At 38.5% G+C, this 20,327-nt stretch overlaps 2 protein-coding genes across 3 annotated transcripts in view; both read right to left on the bottom strand.

Annotated features, from left to right (window-relative positions):
- The window catches only part of HEATR3 (HEAT repeat containing 3), a 77,252-nt gene extending 73,805 nt beyond the window's left edge, over nucleotides 1–3,447 (bottom strand). Inside the window, exon 1 of the mRNA XM_079908495.1 lies at nucleotides 2,102–3,447. The gene's annotated coding sequence lies outside the window, so the exon portion shown is untranslated. The remainder of the gene's footprint in view (nucleotides 1–2,101) is intronic.
- Nucleotides 3,448–3,752: 305 nt separating this feature from the next.
- On the bottom strand, nucleotides 3,753–18,383 carry CNEP1R1 (CTD nuclear envelope phosphatase 1 regulatory subunit 1). 2 transcript variants are annotated; one of them, XM_079906485.1, is made up of 6 exons: nucleotides 18,137–18,383; nucleotides 16,742–16,813; nucleotides 14,658–14,731; nucleotides 11,326–11,435; nucleotides 11,149–11,203; nucleotides 3,753–5,262 (listed from the first exon to the last, which is right to left on the bottom strand). In XM_079906485.1, exons 1-6 carry the CDS (start codon nucleotides 18,159–18,161, stop codon nucleotides 5,221–5,223), a joined length of 378 nt encoding a protein of 125 aa, XP_079762611.1. In that variant the 5' UTR covers nucleotides 18,162–18,383; the 3' UTR covers nucleotides 3,753–5,220. The 2 variants fall into 2 exon arrangements, with proteins under 2 accessions (XP_079762611.1, XP_079762612.1); XM_079906486.1 differs by lacking the exon at nucleotides 3,753–5,262 and adding an exon at nucleotides 6,541–6,709.
- Between the last annotated feature and the right edge of the window lie 1,944 nt (nucleotides 18,384–20,327).

The following is a 20,327-nucleotide window of genomic DNA, read 5'->3' on the forward strand; positions in this document are numbered from 1 at the left end:
TGTGCTCTAGAGCCCTCGAGCCACAACTACTGAGCCCACATGCTACAACTACTGAAGCTCGCGTGCCTAGAGCCCGTGCTCTGCAACGAGAAGCCACCGCAATGAGTAGCCTGCACAGTGCAACGAACAGTAGCTCCCACTCGCCGCAATAGAGAAAACCCGCGCGCGGCAGCGAAGACCCAAAGCAGCCAAAAACAAATTTTTTTAAAAAACAGCAACTTCTAGCAAGCATATACAGTATTTCTCTTTTGATTTACTTAATGAAGTTATAATAGACTTAGCTATTTTAGTTTCCCTACTGTTATTTACCTTACAAATCTTAGCATTTAGCCTTCTATCTTAAGAACCTCCCCATAAAACTAGATACATTATGTAAGAAAACTTATGACTTGGTGTAATTATGTACAAAATTTAAATACCAAAGTTAAGGTTCATTCACTCATTCAACCAACAGTAACTGAGCATCTTCCAAATGCCAGGTGCTCTAGGGTACTAAAGATACACGGATGACAAGGACTCAGAATATAGGGACTTTAAGAATAAGTCACCTGCCTAAGCGGTTAATGGAGGAACCAGGACTATGACCCAAGTCAATCCAGCCAGGCTGGACTCTTCCACTACACATGGCCCAGAGACCCCTTACCTGGAAGATGACATCACGCTTGGTTTGAAGCAGCTCCCTAGTCCCTTACAGGGACGGGTCAAGTCTCCTCAAAGCATGCTCTTTGGAACACTTCTTCTGTGTAATATTCTGTAAGTCAGGGTCTTATTGGCAAGAAAGAGAAGCTGACTTTGGCTGATTAAACAGAAGACAGACTATCGAAAGGGTTGGGTACCTCACAGGATTTGGGGGAGGTCTGGCTAAACTTTTAGAAAAGAATGCCCATACCCATGCCATCAAGCTGGCCTGATGAGGAAACCAGTGCCACTACCACTGAGCACTACTAAGTACTCTGCAACAGAAACTTATCTTTATGGCCTCACCCTCGTCCCAAATGCAAAGGAAGGGAGTTTTCTGGGTTGTCTTCCAAGAGACTGGACTCATTCAGCTGGCATTCCCCACACCTAGCAAGGGCATTCAAAACAACCTTGGTAGACAAATATCATGACAAATATCCAAACATCCAGTGTACGTTAACAGGCATTTCACAAAGCGTCAGGGAAACAGGTTCCTCTACTGCAGGACCACTTGGAGCTTTTAATATGCTTTGGAGCATAGGGACTCTCTAAGAAGATAAAATAGTTCCCAATCATTGGTAATCATCGAAACTTTATTTCTGTAACAGGTAACAGGATGGAAAAAGTGGTAGACTTGATGCTCAACTGCTCCCTCTCTTGGCCTCCCACAAAGTCCCACTCATTTGACTACTGAAAGCTCTTACTTCTCTGGTTCAGGAGTCCTCATCTCTCACCTGGACTATATAGCAGCAGTTCCTAACTGCCCTCCAGGGCATGGCCCTTCAGTCCACACAGTTGCAGTCATGATCATAAAATGCAAATCCAGTTAAGTCACTTCCCTACCAAAACAGTTTGGTGGCTTGCCACTACCCTCACAAGACTCCCAACGCCAGATGCCTACTTACTTCCAGCCTCAGCTCTTGCCACAATTCCTCTCCAACTCCTCACCACCAGGCAAGTTCAAGAACTGCCTCTGCCCCACCCCTACCCCCCACGACTGACCCTTCAGATCAGAAGGAAATAACCTCTGTCAAGTTGTGTCTGGGCTGGCCCACTTCCTCTGGGCTCCTATAGCGTCCCACACTTTTACCCCTCATAGCACTTAAACCACATGGTAACTGCTCAATCACTAGTCTGTATTCCCCCCAGGCAACAAGTTCTGAGAGTGCAAAAATTCTTCCTCACACAAATACCCAACAAAGCACTTGCCACTTAAAGGGCAGTGTACAAAGGTGATGAAGGAGCACACCTAAAACTTTCAGGTAATGGATATCCTTTTACTTCCTTTTTTGTCTCTCACACAAATAGATTTGCATGGCACACAATCATTCACTAAAAACATCAATTTAAAAAATGTTTTGTGTTCTATGATGCAGACAAGGTGCACCTATTTTTAGTAGAAAAAGATAGAAATTATACTTACCTAATGTAAAGCATATAGAAAGTGTAGTTTGGAAACAGAATGAGACTCAAGTTTCTTTGGTTTCAACAGGAGAGGAAATGATAGAGCCACTTTAGTTGCTGATGAAGGCAGAGCATCTGTCAGCCAGAAGGATGTAGAGACTCAAGTCTCTACAAAATGCCCATCAAGAGTCCAGTTCTGAAGGAGAAAAGAGCCACTCAAAAAGCAGCACTATCAGGCAGTCACAGCCCTTATGTTTTCAGTGAAGTTGCTTGAGAAAACACCTAGAACCATTTTAGGTTTCTTAAATCATTCGAGGCCAAATAGCCTTTCTCTTTGTATTTAATCCAGTATTCAGGAGTTTGCCTGATTCAAAAGATAAGCACAACTTCCTCCTGGCTATCTCAACTGAGATGTTGATATTAGGTAAAGTTGTAACAATGAGGTTTTTTGTTTTGTTCCTTTTTTTACTTTTAGTGTTTGGTTTAACAACTAGATTTACTGAGCATTGACTCTGTAGCCAAGCACTGTTTAAGTGCTCTCCATGAATTAACAATTTAATACTCAATATAAGATGACTGGCGATACACCTATATCCTATACATTATCTTCCTCTACCGAGGAGATTGGCATTATACCCATTTTATAAATGAAAAAACTAACGTTACTAATTTGCCTAAGGTTACAAAACTAGCAAGTAGTAGATCTGAGATTAGAATCCAGTTTGGCATAAGCGTCTACATTCTTAACCATACCATTATAATGGCTCATGACTTAAGTTCAACACCCACACATAAACATCCTTTCAAGCAGAGTCAAGAGACTTGGTGTTAGTTGTCTTCAGTAAGTCATGGGGACGTAGAGTGAAGTCACTTTGAAAATCTAAGACTGTCTTCCCCACCTGTAAAGTTAGAGGACTAGACTCAACAGTAATTTCCTAACAGTGTGGAAGAGCGTATGAGAGAGTGAGGGCGCTGGTGATGAGAGGCTAACCTAGCAAGGATCCTTGGGCCATTTCAACCAGAGCAAAGACTTTTTTGGAAAATGAACTGTTCTGTTAGAATTAAAGGTATGAAAAATCTTTGGAACTGTAACAAAAGTTTCTTTCTTGGAGCCAATGGATTCCAAGTAGCCTGGCATCAGGAAATCCTTGAAAACCTTTCCAAGTACATGCACCGTATATGTACATACACAGACATATTTTTCTAGGGGAAAAGATTCAAGGATTTTGTTAAATACAAAAAGTAGCTGATGATTCCAAAAAGGATTTAGGACACATAAAATCCCTCTTCAGCTTTATACTCTTGGAGGAAACTAGTGATCCAGGTTTGCAGAGCTTAATTTTTGAGAAAACCTGCATTTCCTAATTAAACACCACATATTATCAGACAATGATGAATAAGAAATATTAAAAGGGGACTTCCCTGGTGGTCCAGCGGTTGGGACTCCACACTCCCAATGCGGGGGGGGGGGGGGGGACCCAGGTTCGATCCCTGGTCAGGGAACTAGATTCTGCATGCTGCAACTAAAAGATCCCGCATGCCGCAATGAAGATGCCACATGCCACAACTAAGACCCAGCGCAGTGAAATAAATAAATAAATATTAAAAAAAAAATTTAAAGTATTCACAGCCTAATAAACTGGGTACCTTCAATTGCTACTTGAAATTTGCTCTACTGGACACACAGTTAAAGTATCTCATTTTACTCAGCCTGTATCTGACTCATTTTATGTTAGCCTGTACCTGACACACTCAGTATGTTTAAAATTTTTTTCAGTTACAGACTTAAAATAAACCAAGGAAAAAGCCCAATCACTAAATATATATAAAGTATTTATTTTTATGCACATATTTACCTACAAAATTTACAGGAAATAAAACAATGCAGAATATATGGAATACCCTCTTAAAACTTCGTAGGAGCAGAGGGGTTTATTGCTGCAGTTCAAAGAATGAAATTTTATACACGTGAAAGCCAAGATGAACACATTTAAGATAAATGGCAGCCTTGTTAAAAAGGTTTTTTGTCCTGTTTTTGAATTTTCAGCCTTATGTTAAATGAAATTTAAAAGATTGCTCGTGAAATAATTTAAACCTTTCAAAATCTTCTAATAAACAGGTAAAAGGCACCTCCAGTTCTTTAAAATATTTACAGCAATCCCAATAGCTTAATTTTAAGGGCTGTTATAGTATATGTGGCTAATATGCATACACAGTATGTCATTAACACTCTCTAAACAGTGAGAATTGTAGACTCTAGTTTGTGGCACTGCTCCCAAGTTGTCCCTGTGATGGTGTGGCTGATCAAGCACACCTGCACAATACTAGTGTAACAGCACGTCTACCACAGCATAAAATCCCATTATCTAAAACAATGACTATCAAATTCCCCAGACAATACATAATTTATAACTAAACTTGTCTATCAGAAGCCTTTGGAGTGTTCTTAAAATCATTAAAAAAATATAAAGTATATTTAGCATTAAATAAAAACAATGAACTGGAAAATATCACAATAATGGCTGAAGTTCACTATCTAGTTTTAACAAAAACTGTTTCTCAAAACACCTATAATTTCTTAAAACATAATGGAGATGAATTTTCCTTAGTCTAAGCTCAATCCAATGTTTTTCCTGCATTATGATTAAAAGAGAGGAGTGTAAGAGTGAAAGGCACAGCTATACGTAATAGCTGGTTTTAAAGAGCTGTGGAGATGGCAAGCAGATGTTCCTGAAACACTGGTACAGGAGAACAAAGTCCACATAACGTTTCCTTTTTAACACTGGCATTGATTTGCTATTTACAGTAGTTTACAAAAATACATTATAAAAACTGGATGAGGTTCTGTTTCTAAGTTTAACTTAGTAACATACATACATACTTCATCTGCAAAAATCTCTGCAGGATCTGAAGTACTAAAGTGACACTAATACTGAAACACAAATAATCAAAGGTACCAAAGCACTGATTACGCGAGTCACCACCATGAAGATAATCTGGGTAAATATTGCACATTTCTTGTCAGTTGTTGCTATGACGTTCACATATCCAACTGTAAAAGCAATCCTTTATGGCTTTTTGCTGTATCACTTTTTGAAGAAAGGTTGTTTTAAGTCCCATAACAATGAGTGCAGATTGTCATTGAACATGAGGCCTAGGTTTCAAAATTAGTTTTCCTGTCTGTAAAAATGAAAAAACAAAAGTTTAAAAGTATACAGTTCTATTAAGAACACCACCACTTACCTAGAAACCTTAAAGGGCATTAGAACACCCCCCTATATTAGGCAAGATTAAGCAATTAATAATTATGTTTTCAAAGTGTTCTTTGTATGGAACTTTCTTCTAAAATCTTTAGTACTTTAACACATACACATAAAATCTTTATTTGATGAATTCCCTATCCACTGGCTACCAGAAAATCAGCCAACCAACCCAGTGGATAAAATAAAATCCCAACTTATATAGACTAATTTATGCCCCTTACCATAAAACATAAATAAAACTATGTATTTGAACAAAAATTTTTCCCTTTTTCTAACGTTAAAACTTTAACTTCCTCAAGTTAAAATGTAAACCAATGGTTGGAGCAATAGACACTCATATACACTGCTGGTATTCAGTGTATGTGGATACAACTCTTCTACAGGGCTGTCATATTTATCAAAAATAAAAGCATATACCATATAATCCAAACAATTCCACTTCTAGGAATTTATCTGAAGGAAACTAGGTGCAAGGGTAAAGATGTACATTTAAGTGCTATTAATTCAGTATTTACTGAGTACCCATTAATGTGCCAGACGTGTGAGATGCCAGGGACCCAGTAATGAACTAACTAGACAAAGTTCCTTGTCTTTACGGAGCTTAAGTTCTAGTGAAAAATGCACAACATATATAACATGCAAAATGTGGACATAGGGGATTAAATTATGATGTGTCCATAAAGTGGGACAGTATGTAATTAAACAAAATGGAAGATCTTGAGATCATGCAGATAAAAAAACAGGCCTGGGACCTTTCACAGTTAACCTTCAGTATACGGTGGCTCTTAAATCCTAATGTTGGGTCAAAGAAGCAGGTTTGAAAAATTCGTAACATCTTTTTATTTTTTTAATGGCTCTTTATAAACTTGATTATAACAACTTTCTTTTATAAAAGTAAATGAGAATACACAATACAAAACGTGGTGATTATCTTTGGTTGGTAAAATTCTAGGTGGTTTTCAGAAACACACTTTATTGTCCTCAGGTCAAGTGTTGTCAGGATTCTGGCTCCCTCTCAATTCTCACTTTCTCTTTTTCGGTAACTCCTTGATATCTTGGTAGAACTTTGATACTAATTTTTCTACTGTTTTACTGAGGTATAATTCATGCACAGTAAAATGCTCAAATCTTGTGTACAGTTTTATGAGTTTTGACAAATGTATATACCCACGTCACCACCACCCAGATCAGGCTACAGAACATCACCACCACTCAGAAAGTTCCTCCATGCTCCTTTCCAAGGTCAATGGTACCCCCCACTCCCTACATAACTGCTTACCACAGGTTAATCTGCCTCTCTCTGATCTTTAAGTAAATGGAATCACACAGCGTGTTCTTTTTCATCTACTTCACTCAACGTGTTTCTGAAATTCATCAACATTACTATGTTTCAGCAGCTTGTACCTTTTTATATTGCTATTGCAATACAGAATGTATGTATACCACTGTATAAAAATATCATGGTTTTAAATCCACTTTAAATCTATTTTAAATTACATAAGACATTAATGTAATCTCATTATAAAAAGTTCAACCAAGATGAGCTGAAAGTCACCCTTTCCATTCACCTCAAACACTAGCCCTCTTATAGAAGAAACCAGTTTTAGCATGAATTCTTCCAGATTGTTTCCTATGGACTTACATTCACATATATGAATAAAAATTTGGTGCTTCTATCATGCTGATTGAGGGTAAAATACATCACTTGGGATTTGTTTTTAAATAACCTGATGATAGGGAAGGTTGGCAGGGGTACACATGAATTAAGAATGGCCATGAGGTGATACCTCATTGCAGTTTTGATTTGCATTTCTCTAGTAATTAGTGATGCTGAGCATCTTTTCACGTGTCTCTCGGCCATGTGTGTCTTCCTTGGTGAAATGTCTATTTAGGTCTTCTGCCATTTTTTAACTGGATTGTTTGTTTTTTTGATATTGAGCTGTTCATATATTTTGGAGATTAATCCCCTGTCTCTTGTTTCATTTGCTAATATTTTCTCCCATTCTGAGGGTTGTCTTTTAGTCTCGTTTATGGTTTCCTTTGCTGTGCAAAAGCTTTTAAGTTTAAAAAAGTCCTGCTTGTTTATTTTTGTTTTTATTTCCGTTACTCTAGGAGGTGGGTCAAAAAAGATCTTGTTGTGGTTTATGTCAAAGAGTGTTTTTCCTATGTTTTCCTCTAGGAGTTTTATAATGTCTGGTCTTACATTTAAGTCTTTAATCCATTTGGAGTTTATTCTTGTGTATGGTGTTAGGGAGTGTTCTAATTTCATTCTTTTACATGTACCTGTCCAGTTTTCCCAGCACCACTTATTGAAGAGGCTGTCTTTTCTCCACTGTATGTTCTTGCCTCCTTTGTCATAAACTAGCTGCCCATCTGTGCGTGGGTTTATCTCTGGGCATTCTATCCAGAATGGCCATTATCAAAAATCTAGAAACAATAAAAGCTGGAAAGGGTGTGGTGAAAAGGGAACCCTCCTGCACTGTTGGTGGGAATGTAAATTGATACAACCACTATGGAAAACAGTATGGAGGTTCCTTAAAAAACTACAAATAGAACTACCATATGACCCAGCAATCCCACTACTGGGCATATACCCTTGAGAAAACCATGATTCAAAAAGAGACACATACCACAATGTTCACTGCAGCACTACTTACAATAGCCAGGGCATGGAACCAACCTAAATGTCCATCGACAGATGAATGGATAAAGATGTGGCACATATATACAATGGAATATTACTCAGCCATAAAAAGAAATGAATTGAGTTATTTGTAGTGAGATGGATGGACCCAGAGTCTGTCATACAGAGTGAAGTCAGTCAGAAACAGAAAAACAAACATCATAAGCTAACGCATACATATGGAATCTAAAAAAAAAAAACTGTACTGATGAACCTAGTTGCAGGGCAGGAATAAACACATATATGTGGAACCTAGAAAAATGGTACAGATGAACCGGTTTGCAGGGCAGAAATTGAGACATAGATGTAGTGAACAAACCTATGGACACCAAGGGGGGAAAGCAGCAGCAGGTGGGGGTGGTGGTGGGATGAATCGGGAGATTGGGATTGACATGTATACACTTATGTGTATAAAATGGATGACTAGTAAGAACCAGCTGTATAAAAAGATAAATTAAATAAAATTCAAAAAAACAAACAAAAAAACAAGGCTTTGAATACATTTCAGGGAAGAGGAAAGCACCAAAATAGGAAATATTCAAATCTGTCTAACTATTTGAAATGGTAATTATTTCACCTTCTAATTATGAAAATAAAGCACCATTTAAAAAAAAATTAACTTAGAAAAAAAAAGGCAGGGCAGGAATAAAGAGGTAGACATGGCGGGGGGCTTCCCTGGTGGCGCAGTGGTTAAGAATCCACCCGCCAACGCAGGGGACACGGGTTCAAGCCCTGGTCTGGGAAGATCCCACGTGCCACAGAGCAACTAAGCCTGCGCACCACAACTACTGAGCCTGCACTCTAGAGGCCAGGAGCCACAACTACTGAGCCCATGTGCCACAACTACTGAAGCCTGTGTGCCTAGAGCCTGTGCTCTGCAACAAGAGAAGCCACCACAATGAGAAGCCCACGCACCGCAAGGAAGAGGAGCCCCCACTCGCTGCACCTAGAGAAAGCCCACGCACAGCAACAAAAACCCAACGCAGCCAAAATAAATAAAACAAAAATAAATTAAAAAAAAAAAGAGATAGACATAGAAAATGGACTTGTGGACAACGGGTGGGAGGGCGAAGCTGGAGCGAAGTGAGAGTAGCGTCGACATATATACACTACCGAATATAAAATAGTTGGCTGGTGGGAAGCAGCAGCATAGCACAGGGAATCAGCTCTCGGGGCTTTGCGATGACCTAGAGGGGTGGGATACGGAGGATGGGAGGGAGGCTCAAGAGGGAGGGGATGTGGGGACATGTGTATGCATATGGCTGATTCACTCTGTTGTACAACAGCAACTAACACAGTATTGTGAAGCAATTATACTCCAATAAAGATTAAAAAAAAAAAAAAAAGAATGGCCATGAGTTGATTTATTGTCGACACTGGCCGATGATACACGGGAAGTTCATTTAGCTCTTCTCTGCTTTTTTATGTTTGGAAATTTACATAATTAAAACTTAAAAAAAAAAAGGTACCAAACTGACCATATTGTTTGATAATTTACTTTTTGCTCCTACCATTATGTCTTCGAGATACTTCCATGTCCATACTTATAGATTTACTTCAGATTTCCTATATGGCTTTACCACACCCTATTTTACCACTGTTGAGAAACAAAATTTCTGTTGAGAAACAAAAATTATTTCCATTTTTTTCACTACTGCTAAGGATATTACAATGAACAACCTTGTACTTGCCTCCTTGCGTACATGTGTGATGGTCCCCCCAACAAGGGGAGTTGGGGAAAAGTAGAATAGTTAGGTCATGAGACATGCACATATTACATTTTATAAGAATGATGAAAATTGCCCTTCAGAATGGCTGCATCAATGTATATTCCCAACAAGCAGTGTATGGCTGCATCATTTCACCACAATACTGGAATTATTTAATCTTTACTAATCTGACAGGTAATACAAATGAACTCAGTTTTACTTTGCATTTCCCTGATTACAAAATGAGGCTCTCCAGTCTTTACATGTTTATTGGCCATTTGTATTTCCATTTCTGTGATACGACTTACCTTTTCCATTTTAAAAATGTACTATTTGTCTTTTTATTATTGATTTTTAATAGGCCTCAAACATTCTGGATACTACCCTCTATTAGGTACCTTACAAATGATTTCTTATAATGTACAAAATCTTCAAATGTTGGTGCAATTAAATGTATCCAACTTCTTCCATTATGGCATTTCTGTTTTGCGACTTAAGAAGATGTTTTCCTATCCCAAGGTTATAAACATATTCTTCTGTATTTTCTTCTAATGCTTTTATGGTGGGATGTATATGTCTTTTTAAATCTATTTAAGACTTTACCTGGAATTTAGTTTTTTTAATTGATGTGAGGTAGAGGTCTAAATTCATCTTTTTCCAAATGAAGAGCCAACTGTCTCAATACTATAAATAGCCTATTTCTTCCCTTTTGACTTGAAAGACTACCCTTATCTTCTACTAATTTTTTTTTCTACTAATTTTTAAAAACTCAAAGTGTTTAATCTTTATTGTCTTCCATTGATCCAGTTGTCTTCCTGCCCTAATACTTTTTTTTGTTTTTTATTCGAATTTCCTATACTGGGTAGGTATTACTTAATAGTTTTTTAAGTTGAAGGTAAAAATGCTTTTATAAATAAATCAAAATTGTGAGATATTCTTATATTGATATGTGATCAACTTTTAAAAATACGGTACGTTCGTATGTCCACAGTCCGTCAATTAATCTATGACTCTATATAAAATCCTACATATGGAAGAGTGTGAGATACATAACAGTAGTTTACAAAACCATCCCACTGAGCCATTTTTGGCCAATAATGACCACTGTTTATTTCTTTGAATCTAAGATAGCTTCAATTAGAAGATGGATCATGACTTTATGTCATTAAGAATTAAACTCTCAACTCTACCAATCTAACTGTAAGACACCATTGATTACTGGATGCATGTCAATCTTCAGAGATGTTACAATGTAAAAAAAAAAAAGTGTCTTAGAATCAATGCTACAACGAATATCCCCCCTATTAATTCCATGAAGACAATTTATTGTTAATAAAATGTTTGTTTTACTTAAGCCAAAACACTTCAGTCCTTTCACACGTGTCTACAGTTTTCTAATGAAAATACTTACATCATCACAAGACATGTTGTACTCTGCTAATACAGTTCGACATCGAGCAGCTATACTGAATAAATGTGGTCAAAGGAAAATTTATATTTGAAGAGTAAGCTTTTAAGAACACCTAGAGATTGAGAAGGTGGTTTAATTTAGTTCAGAGAATAAAACTCAATTCATGGTAAAGGATACATTGACGGTGCAACTACTCTCTTGTGTATTCCAGCAAAGAACAAGCCTATTAGAGTGATACAGCTAATGGTGAAAAATGGATGGTTCCATAATGATGTGAAGAAGGACACCTGTAAAAGAGTTGGAAAGATAAAAATGTTAAAAATCCTAGAACAATATTGATTCCTACCTCCCCACTTGTGCATGAATGTATATAACATTTAATTATCTAAAATATGAGAATTTGGAAAGTTCCCTGGTGGCCTAGTGGTTAGAATTCTGGGCTCTCACTCCTGTGGCCTGGGTTCAATCCCTAGTCAGGGAACTGAGATCCCGCAAGCCGCGTGGCATGCCCCCTCCCAAAAACAAAAACAGATAAACTATAAGAATCTGGAGACTTCCAAAAATCCTAGTTCTCCATATTGCTATGCTATGAAAATTAAAATAATGTATGTTTTATATCTTCAGTGTAGCAAGACAGTGTAGCAATATTCCCTCCATTCATTCCAAATGCTTCAACCATTAAAAATTTACTCCTATAATAAAAAAACACCCTACCAAAAATATTTACTGAAACCTTCCTAGTGAGAAGTACTTTAAAAAGCAGAAGACTACAAGTTCCACGAGAAAAGAGACACTGTCGTGGGCATCATTATTCTCCCAACACCTGAAACAGCACTTGGCAAATATAGGTGCTCAACAAATATTGTTGAATGAATGAAGATGAGGCCTCTGATTCTCAATGAAAACACAAGTCAGACGTGATCTGGTTATCTTCCCTGTTAAAAAGCAGAGGTGAGCAAATTCTGCCGTTCATAACCTGGTCTCAGTCTAATCATCTCCTGCCACACTTGCACACTTATGCTACCATTTTCCTTTTCTCCTCTTCACCTGGCTAGCTCCTACATATCCTTGTAAAAGTCAGTTCCAGCTTCACCCTTTCTCTTTGAAAGAGGCAAAACAAGAGTTTGGTTTTGAAGCTACTAGGTTTAGATGGCCACAGAACATCCCAACAGGGGAAAATGATTAGTAGCTATCCATAAAAAACTAGAGTTCAAGAGAAACAAAGGGCTAATTTAAGATCTGAGAATAATTAGTTGACAGTAGAAAACAGAAGCATACATAATTCTAAGAGTAGGTAGAGGGACAAGGGTACAGGATGCAGGATTGGAACAAGAGTAGGCACTGAAGCCAGACCACTGGGGAATCGGAATGTGGACTGAGAAGACAAGTATTTAGAGTCTAGAAAAAGAAATGGAGTGGACTAGAAACTAAATGGGAGCACAGAACCAAGCTAAGAGCATCTGTGCTCCGCTCTGATAAGATATGTGTACCTGTTTCAAGACAGAGAACTAAACTTATGAAGAGCACTGGCCTAGCATGGTACTGGTTAAATAAATTTGTCAAATGAAGAGATGACAGGTTGAAAACATCAGGAAGGAAGAAGCTCCCAGAAGGACGAGATCCTGAAGAAAGTTTAATACTCCAGAGTAATGTCTTCTTAAACCTCTGAGGACAGTTTAATTCCCACAGGAATTACGTGCCTATGTTTTACGTGCCCTGTACAAGATCAGCACATACAGTGTTTCAATCTTCATTAGACCAGTCAGTATCAGCCTGCCTTCCTCCACGGCAACAATCAACTGCATCCAAGTAACAGTTGCCTCCTTTAGTTCAGGCATTTGTGTACTTTCCAGTTTGCCATATTCCTTCTCTCCTTGTGTTCTTCCAGCTAGCCACTGGCTTTTGAGTTTGCAAGTCCTCTTACAGACAACTGCTATTCAAAACTCTTGTCAGGTTTGAGGTTATTAAATAGTGAAATGTAAAGAGCCAACCCTTAAGCTAATAGTTATATTCTCACCTAATTTAGAAAATTATATTAACTACAGAGTTTTGGGCCTCTTTCAAATTACATTTAATTCTGGGTTTTATTAAGATCTCAACTAGCTGAAATCAGCTTATATTGTTCACAATTAGAAGTCAGATTCATTTCCCAAGATAGACCTTTTTTAATCTTCTTGCCAGCCTCCTTCACTCTTCCCCTAAAGATGAGTACCAAGTGCAGCCTTAAGATCAGATTTTTATAAATGAACATACAAGAGAGTTTCCTATCCATCATAAAAACCCCTCTATTAACATGAGATCCCATCACCAACCTCCCCTGCTTCCTATTCTTTTATTTCTCCACCTCAGTGGGTAGAGTCAGGGAGACTACATGGGAAACAACCCCCTGGCTGTCTGAACTGCCATTTGGGCTGCTGACAAAAGCCTTATTATTAGGTTTTTCTTTTGTATAACCCAAAAGGTTGTAAATAAAGCTACTGGAAGTAGTATACCTAATTACAGTTTAAAAGGGGAAGTAGGGTTAAATTTGTGAAAACTACAACATCATTATTACCTAAATAAACCTGAACTGGGGGAAAAAAACTTCACTGGAAAACTAAAGACGATTACTTCTCTAATAAAAAAGCCCAAGTTTGAAATGAAGGCACAAATTGGTAGAAAGAAAGAGAAATTTGAGAAACATGCTACCAGCTTTCATCAAAGGATGCTTCAAAAAATAACATTATGAAATCTGTTATTGCATTTGATACAGGAATATTCTTAGTGCCCAGTGGGAGATCTCTCAGTGTTTCTTATATTAAACTTCAGGCAGAATATTTTTTTAAAGATAAATGATGAGAAAGAAAACCTTTGCTAGCTTAAAGAACTTACAAATGTGTTCTCACAGATAATGAAAACCATGGAACTAGCTGTGACTTTAGAGACTAATTTAAAACTCAACCCTGGCAACTCTGCTGGCCCACAGGGCCTATGATATCAGTAACCTGGTTTCCTTCCTGGTTTTGACCTCGTACTCTGTTTTTACTGGTCTTGACTGTTTATTACGTTTACATTTGCTATTTTATCATAATGTTTCCTGCAAAGTTGTCTCGAATGCTTTATGAGATGAGGAAAAGAATTAACAAAGATAATTCATAGAAGAAAATGTTGTTTTATAATTTTTAAAAGCTGGCACTGATGACACTAAATGAACAAAACAGAACAAAGACAACGTTTACACTGAAATATGTAAAAATGATATGTAAAAACTGTACACAAGTTCAGAAATGAATGAGAAGTAATATAAGTGAGGTAGTATTTCTTAGGCCTTTTTCTCTGCAAAGATACTTAACTCACAGCAGCCAGCCAAAGTTTTTCTCAAGCAAATTAAGATAAAGCATATTTTTAATACAATGATTAATATCACTACTAGTACTAATAGGTAGCATTTGATTAATACTTTACAAAGAACAAAGCACTGCTATATCCACTGTCTCAATCTGTTAAAGATTTTAAATCAAAACTTCTACCTTTTGCGTCTCGGGATCTATTAACCAGTTCCAGGCACCAGTAGCTGTACAGACAGATACCACTATAAGAAGCACTGATGAAAGATAAACATGAAATTAGTAAGGAAATAAGCTATTAATATGATACTACCACCAGTTCTTAATATGACAGCCAAAGGATGCAGCACTTCATTAAATGGAGAATGTACTCCACTCAGGACTTAGAGGAGACTTGCCATATGACCTTGAGGAATTCTCTGAAACAATGTGAACCTTAGTAACTGAGGAGGATACTGTCCCCGTTATTACTTTAGTCAAAATTTCTGAAGATTAATGAAATAAAAAGCAGTAAGAACCAAGATGGTAAAACTTTAATGTAAGATTTTCTTATGTAACTTTCAATGTCTTTACACTGATGTTACAGATCTAATAAATTCAAAACAAACCCCCCCCCCAAACCACCCCAAAAACCTCATTTTTCAAATGTAAACAAACCAAACAAAGACTCTTTCATGAATGCACTGAGAATTTGGACTAAAGACTTTTGCCTTGCAGACAACTGCTTGTTGTTGAATTAAACAAAGGTCAATGTCAGGAAGTGTGGAGCACACCAATCAGTATCAGATTTTCTTTAAGGGACTTAAGGAAGGTTGGGGTAGAAATTATTGACAGTAGAAGTTCGAAAAAGTTTCTTTCTCCCCACTAAGCTAGAATTATTTAGAAAATTCTATATAAATCATAAGTAAAACTTAAGAATATATGGTATTACTAAAAAATAATAAAGGGGCACCAAGACCTAGTTACTATTCTGGAGACCAATCAGTTACTATCTTTCAGTTGGGATGCATACATTTTTAAAATGTAGAGATCAAGCTTCAAAGTGCAACCTAAATATAGTAAAACTTTATCTAGAATTCGTGGTGATATACTTTTAGAAGAGGCAAATCATAGAAAAACCATCTCATTTTAGATATTTAATAATACGCAAAATTTCAAACTTATGTTCTCAGAACAGATTAAACTCAGTTTCTTATAATTCTACACTTCCAATAAGAAACATGCTAAAGTATACAGATTTTTTTTTTTTTTTAATGAAGCAAAAGCAAAATCAAACCCACCAGAAGGGACCTCATACACATACTCTGGTACGCTGAACAAGCTGATGGCATTTGTATGTAAGCACTTAGACCGTGAATCAGAGAAAAAGCGTGTTCATTACACTTTATAAGATAGAAAAGCATCATATACATTTTAAAAGATTCTCAAGTAACAGTGAAACAAGGTTTTGGGGGTAATTCCTAGGTAAACTGGAGAACCTGAGAAAAATCATTACTTGTGAATTCTAACCAATCAGAATTCCTGTAGCATATGACTAAAACTTTGCAAATAGATTTAATAAAAATACACAAAAAATCTCGACATAGGAGAAGACCCTTAACTTCAATAGGGCTCTTCAGTTTGGTCCCACAAAGTGAATTATACTTCAAAATAAAGTACGTCCTCAACATGTGCTGCTGTACTTCCTTCTTGGCAGATATTTAATTTCAGCAAGGAACAGCCAAGAAATTAAGACTGTCCCAACATAAATTAGCAAAATATTTTGCTTACTGAGGTCATCACTTGTATATTCGTCTGCATTTCCTATATATTTCCATGGGGCAGTAACCACAATTCTTTCAAATCATATTTTACAGCACGCGTTGAATATCATTTTCCTTAACAAACTTTATTTCAATAGTTTGTAGGCAAAACTGTAAAACTGCTGGACAGACTACTGAAATTTTTATTACGTGTGCTGGTTATCAGATTTGTAATACTTGTTTAAAAGTATATGCATTTTAATGTAAAAATAAAAATTCAACCACACAAAATAGACTATTCTCTTAGGGTCGTCAGTTTCTTTTCTTAAAATTTCCCTATAATGCCATTACTTACAATGTTAAATAAATGTAAAACTGTCCAAATAAAAGAGAATCTTATGGTTTAATAAAGATTTGCAAGCATTTGTAAAACAAAAGTTTTACAGAGAAGCAAATCATTGCTAGGCAGGAATAAAAGTATCAATTTTAAGTTTATTTTCCCTTAAAAAACATCCGGGCACTTACTTCTCCAACGTCCAGTGGCAGGTTGCAAACAATGAATATATTCAGTAAGTCTCCTCTCAAAAGCCTTGAGATCTAGGTAAAAAGATTTCAATTTTCTAATTAGCTACTCTTACTAGTTTGAATCTATTAAGATGAATTTTATGTACTCTGCTTCAGGTCTTGCACACCAACTTACATGTATCACTGCACTGTTTACTTCTTTACTATGACAGCTTTAAACACTTGACAAATACATTAGGTTTCTTTAATTCCAATTTCACATATAAGGAAACTGGCCGATTCACTTTTAGAAGCGTCATAAAATGGTATGTGGAAAATCAACAGCAGCCTCAGCCGGTGCCAAAAGCTAGAAATTTGGGGGTTGCAAATAAAGGATCAAAATCAGGTCGAGTTTTAATTCCGTTGGAACCAAGAACTCCCTATTAGACAGAACAACGTTATTACCTAACACCGAAGTCTTCGAAGTCAATTTGAACGTAATTACCCAATTCCGATTTCCAGCCCTTGTATTTAATTAATGGCTACGCTTTCAGTCTGGACTTCTGATACGGCTAACAGGTGGGTATGCAAAAACGCTCCCCTTTCCTTCCTCCCAAGAGGTTACAATTGATCTTCGTGGCACTTCTGGAGCGCCGACGCCTGGTTCCACAACACAGGGGCACCCAAGGTACTCCCTCTGAATAAGCAAGGTGCGGTATCACTTTCAGTTGCGTTTTTTGTTTTGTTTTGTTTTTTTGCGGTACGCGGGCCTCCCACCGCTGTAGCCTCTCCCGCTGCGGAGTCCAGGCTCCGGACGCGCAGGCCCAGCGGCCATGGCCCACGGGCCCAGCCGCTCCGCGGCATGTGGGATCTTCCCGGACCGGGGTACGAACCCGCGTCCGCCGCATCGGCAGGCGGACTCCCAACCACTGCGCCACCAGGGAAGCCCTCAGTTGCGTTTTTTGAACTTTAGAAAAGGAGACCAAGAGGCACTCCCTTACCCCAGCAATTACCAGAAACCACGGCAGAAGTCAGGGATACAATTCGTGCAAGTATCAAAAAATAAATAAAGTGAGTTAGCATACTACAAGGCACGAAGTAAAAATGTTTGCTAATGAATGAGAAATATAACCAGCCCGGACGAGAAGCTACCTGGTCTAAGCTTGGGGAACGGAGGAACTGACGCAACGCCCCCCCCCAAGCGCCGGCTGAGGCCACGCGCGCCGGAAGCAGCGACCGGCCGGATACTGCCGCCCCTTGGCCCCTGGACCGGCCCCCGCGCCCCCAGCCCCGGACCCCGTCAGTCCAACCCTCGCGGCCTCCTCTCTCCGGACCAGGTTTCCACGATTCAGGCCCCTCCGGAGCCCCGCCAGCTTCCGGGAGAAGCCCGGAACCGGCCCAGGCGGCCCACCCTACCTTCTGCCTGCTCCAGCGAGTTCATGTCGGGCTGCAGCTCCGTTCACCGGCGCTGCCCCGTCCGCATCGCAGCTCCGCTGCCCCCTCCAGGCCCGCAGCTCCAACTCCCACCTCTAACAGCTCCCCTGCGCTCCTCCTCTTAGCACCGCCCCTTTCCTAGACCCACTACGTTCATTGGATACTTCTGCCAGACCTCATGACTAAGACGGTTTTCTATTGGCTAGTTCCTGCACGGGCTTGGCAGCTGGAGTTGGACGGTCAGCCAGAGGGGCCAAGAACTGACGGCAGCCGAGTAGGCGTAACACTGGCGCCGCCTCCTGCCCTGGGGAGGAACTGCAGCCTGTCCGCGCAAGTCGGTTCATTTCGTATATTCCTCGTTTCCTGTTTGGTTCTTTCATTACTCGAATACTTATTGTGCATCCGCTACCTTCCGGGGAGTGTTCTGGTCACTAACGAGGCATGCAGTAATCAACGAGCTAGCTCTCCCTCTAGGATTCAGAGAGAAATAAGGTATGTACAGAACCAACTAGAAACCAAATAATGGAATTTTTATAGTACCTCTTTCCTAGTTACCCGTGCCACAGCTACTGAAACCCGCGCACCTAGAGCCTGTGTTCAGCAACAAGAGAAGCCACCACAATGAGAAGCCCACGCACCGCAATGAAGAGTATCCCCCGCTTGCTGCAACTAGAGAAAGCCCGCGCGCAGCAACGAAGACCCATCGCAGCCAAAAATAAATAAATAAATTTATTTTTAAAAAATGTTGAACATGCTTTTGAAAGGGTGCACATTTTTATCCTGTCACTGGCATCTGCATGTATGGATCACGGGCGCTTGAGGAACAGTAAGGGAGGAGGAGATGAAAATAGGCGCTCATAGTTAGGCTAAAAAATTTGGAACCTGAAGTAATGGGGAGACCAAAGGATATATATTTGTAGAAACATCATATCAATGAGATTTGTCAAGAAGATAGTCAACAAATATTTAAGGAATACATGTTCCAGGCACTGGGATATGAGCCGAGAATGCAAAGGTCTCTAGGAATCACTCCTGCCCTCTGTAAAGATAGAGTTTAGTGTAAAAACAAAAGACAAAATGCTAAAGACTCTTAAAACATCAGTGATAAGATGAAGATCTGCTTCAAAGAGGGATATCCATACAATAGCTAAAGTTTGTTACATTTTACTGGAGGTCTGGCGCTACATCTTTTATAGTTCAGGAGAATTAGACTTCTTTTAAACCCCACAGCAGCTCTATGAGCCAAAACGTGTTATCAAATCCATTTTAGAGTTGAGTTTATAGATATAAGTAGATGAGTTGATCAGCTCCAAACCCTGTAGCTGGAATTCTCATTGATTCTCTCCCTCTCTTTCTCTCCACATGATACATCAGATCAGGTAGCAAATCCTGTTGGCTCTACTCTGCAGCTACCACTGATCCAAGCCACCATATAGCCTGGATTTATAGCTGTGGCCTCTCACTAGTCTCCTGTTCCCACCCTTTCCACAGAGTGGTTTGTAAAACACTAAAAGATCACAGTAGTTTTGTCCTCAGACCCTACCAATGGCCCCTTGCAGTGACTACAACAGAGATCTTCATGCCATTTCCATGGCAATACCTTCTAAAATGATTTTGACAAGTTATATGCCTCCTCACATGTTTTTAAAATTACATCTGAAATTTTCATCATGGGCTTGAATCCTTGTGAAAGATGTAATTTCTGGTATTGTATACATTGACATTTGGAAAGAAACTCTTATATCACTCTTTTAAAGGTATTCAATGGAATTTAAATACCATGGCAATTTGACACCCACCATCATCCCTTTAAAAATACATGAATATCTCTTATGAATATGGACATAAAAATCCTTTAAAAAATTAGCAAGTCACATCCAGCAACATATAAAAAGGATTATACAGCAAGATGAAGTGTGTTTTATCCTTCGAATGCAAAGTGGGTTTGACATCAGAAAATGAGTTAGTGTAATGAATCATATAAATAGAATAAAGGACAAAAACCACGTGATTTGATGAGGATGTAGAGAAATTGGAGAATTCATACATTGTTAGTAGTAATGTATCAATAAAATGGTGCAGCCACTTTGGAAGACAGTTTGGCAGTTCAACAAAAAGTTAAGCACGTAGTTACTATATGAATCAGCAATTCTACTCTTAAGTATATACCTGA

Source organism: Stenella coeruleoalba (genome assembly GCF_951394435.1).
Source record: "Stenella coeruleoalba genome assembly, chromosome: 20".
Classification (NCBI taxonomy): domain Eukaryota; kingdom Metazoa; phylum Chordata; class Mammalia; order Artiodactyla; family Delphinidae; genus Stenella; species Stenella coeruleoalba.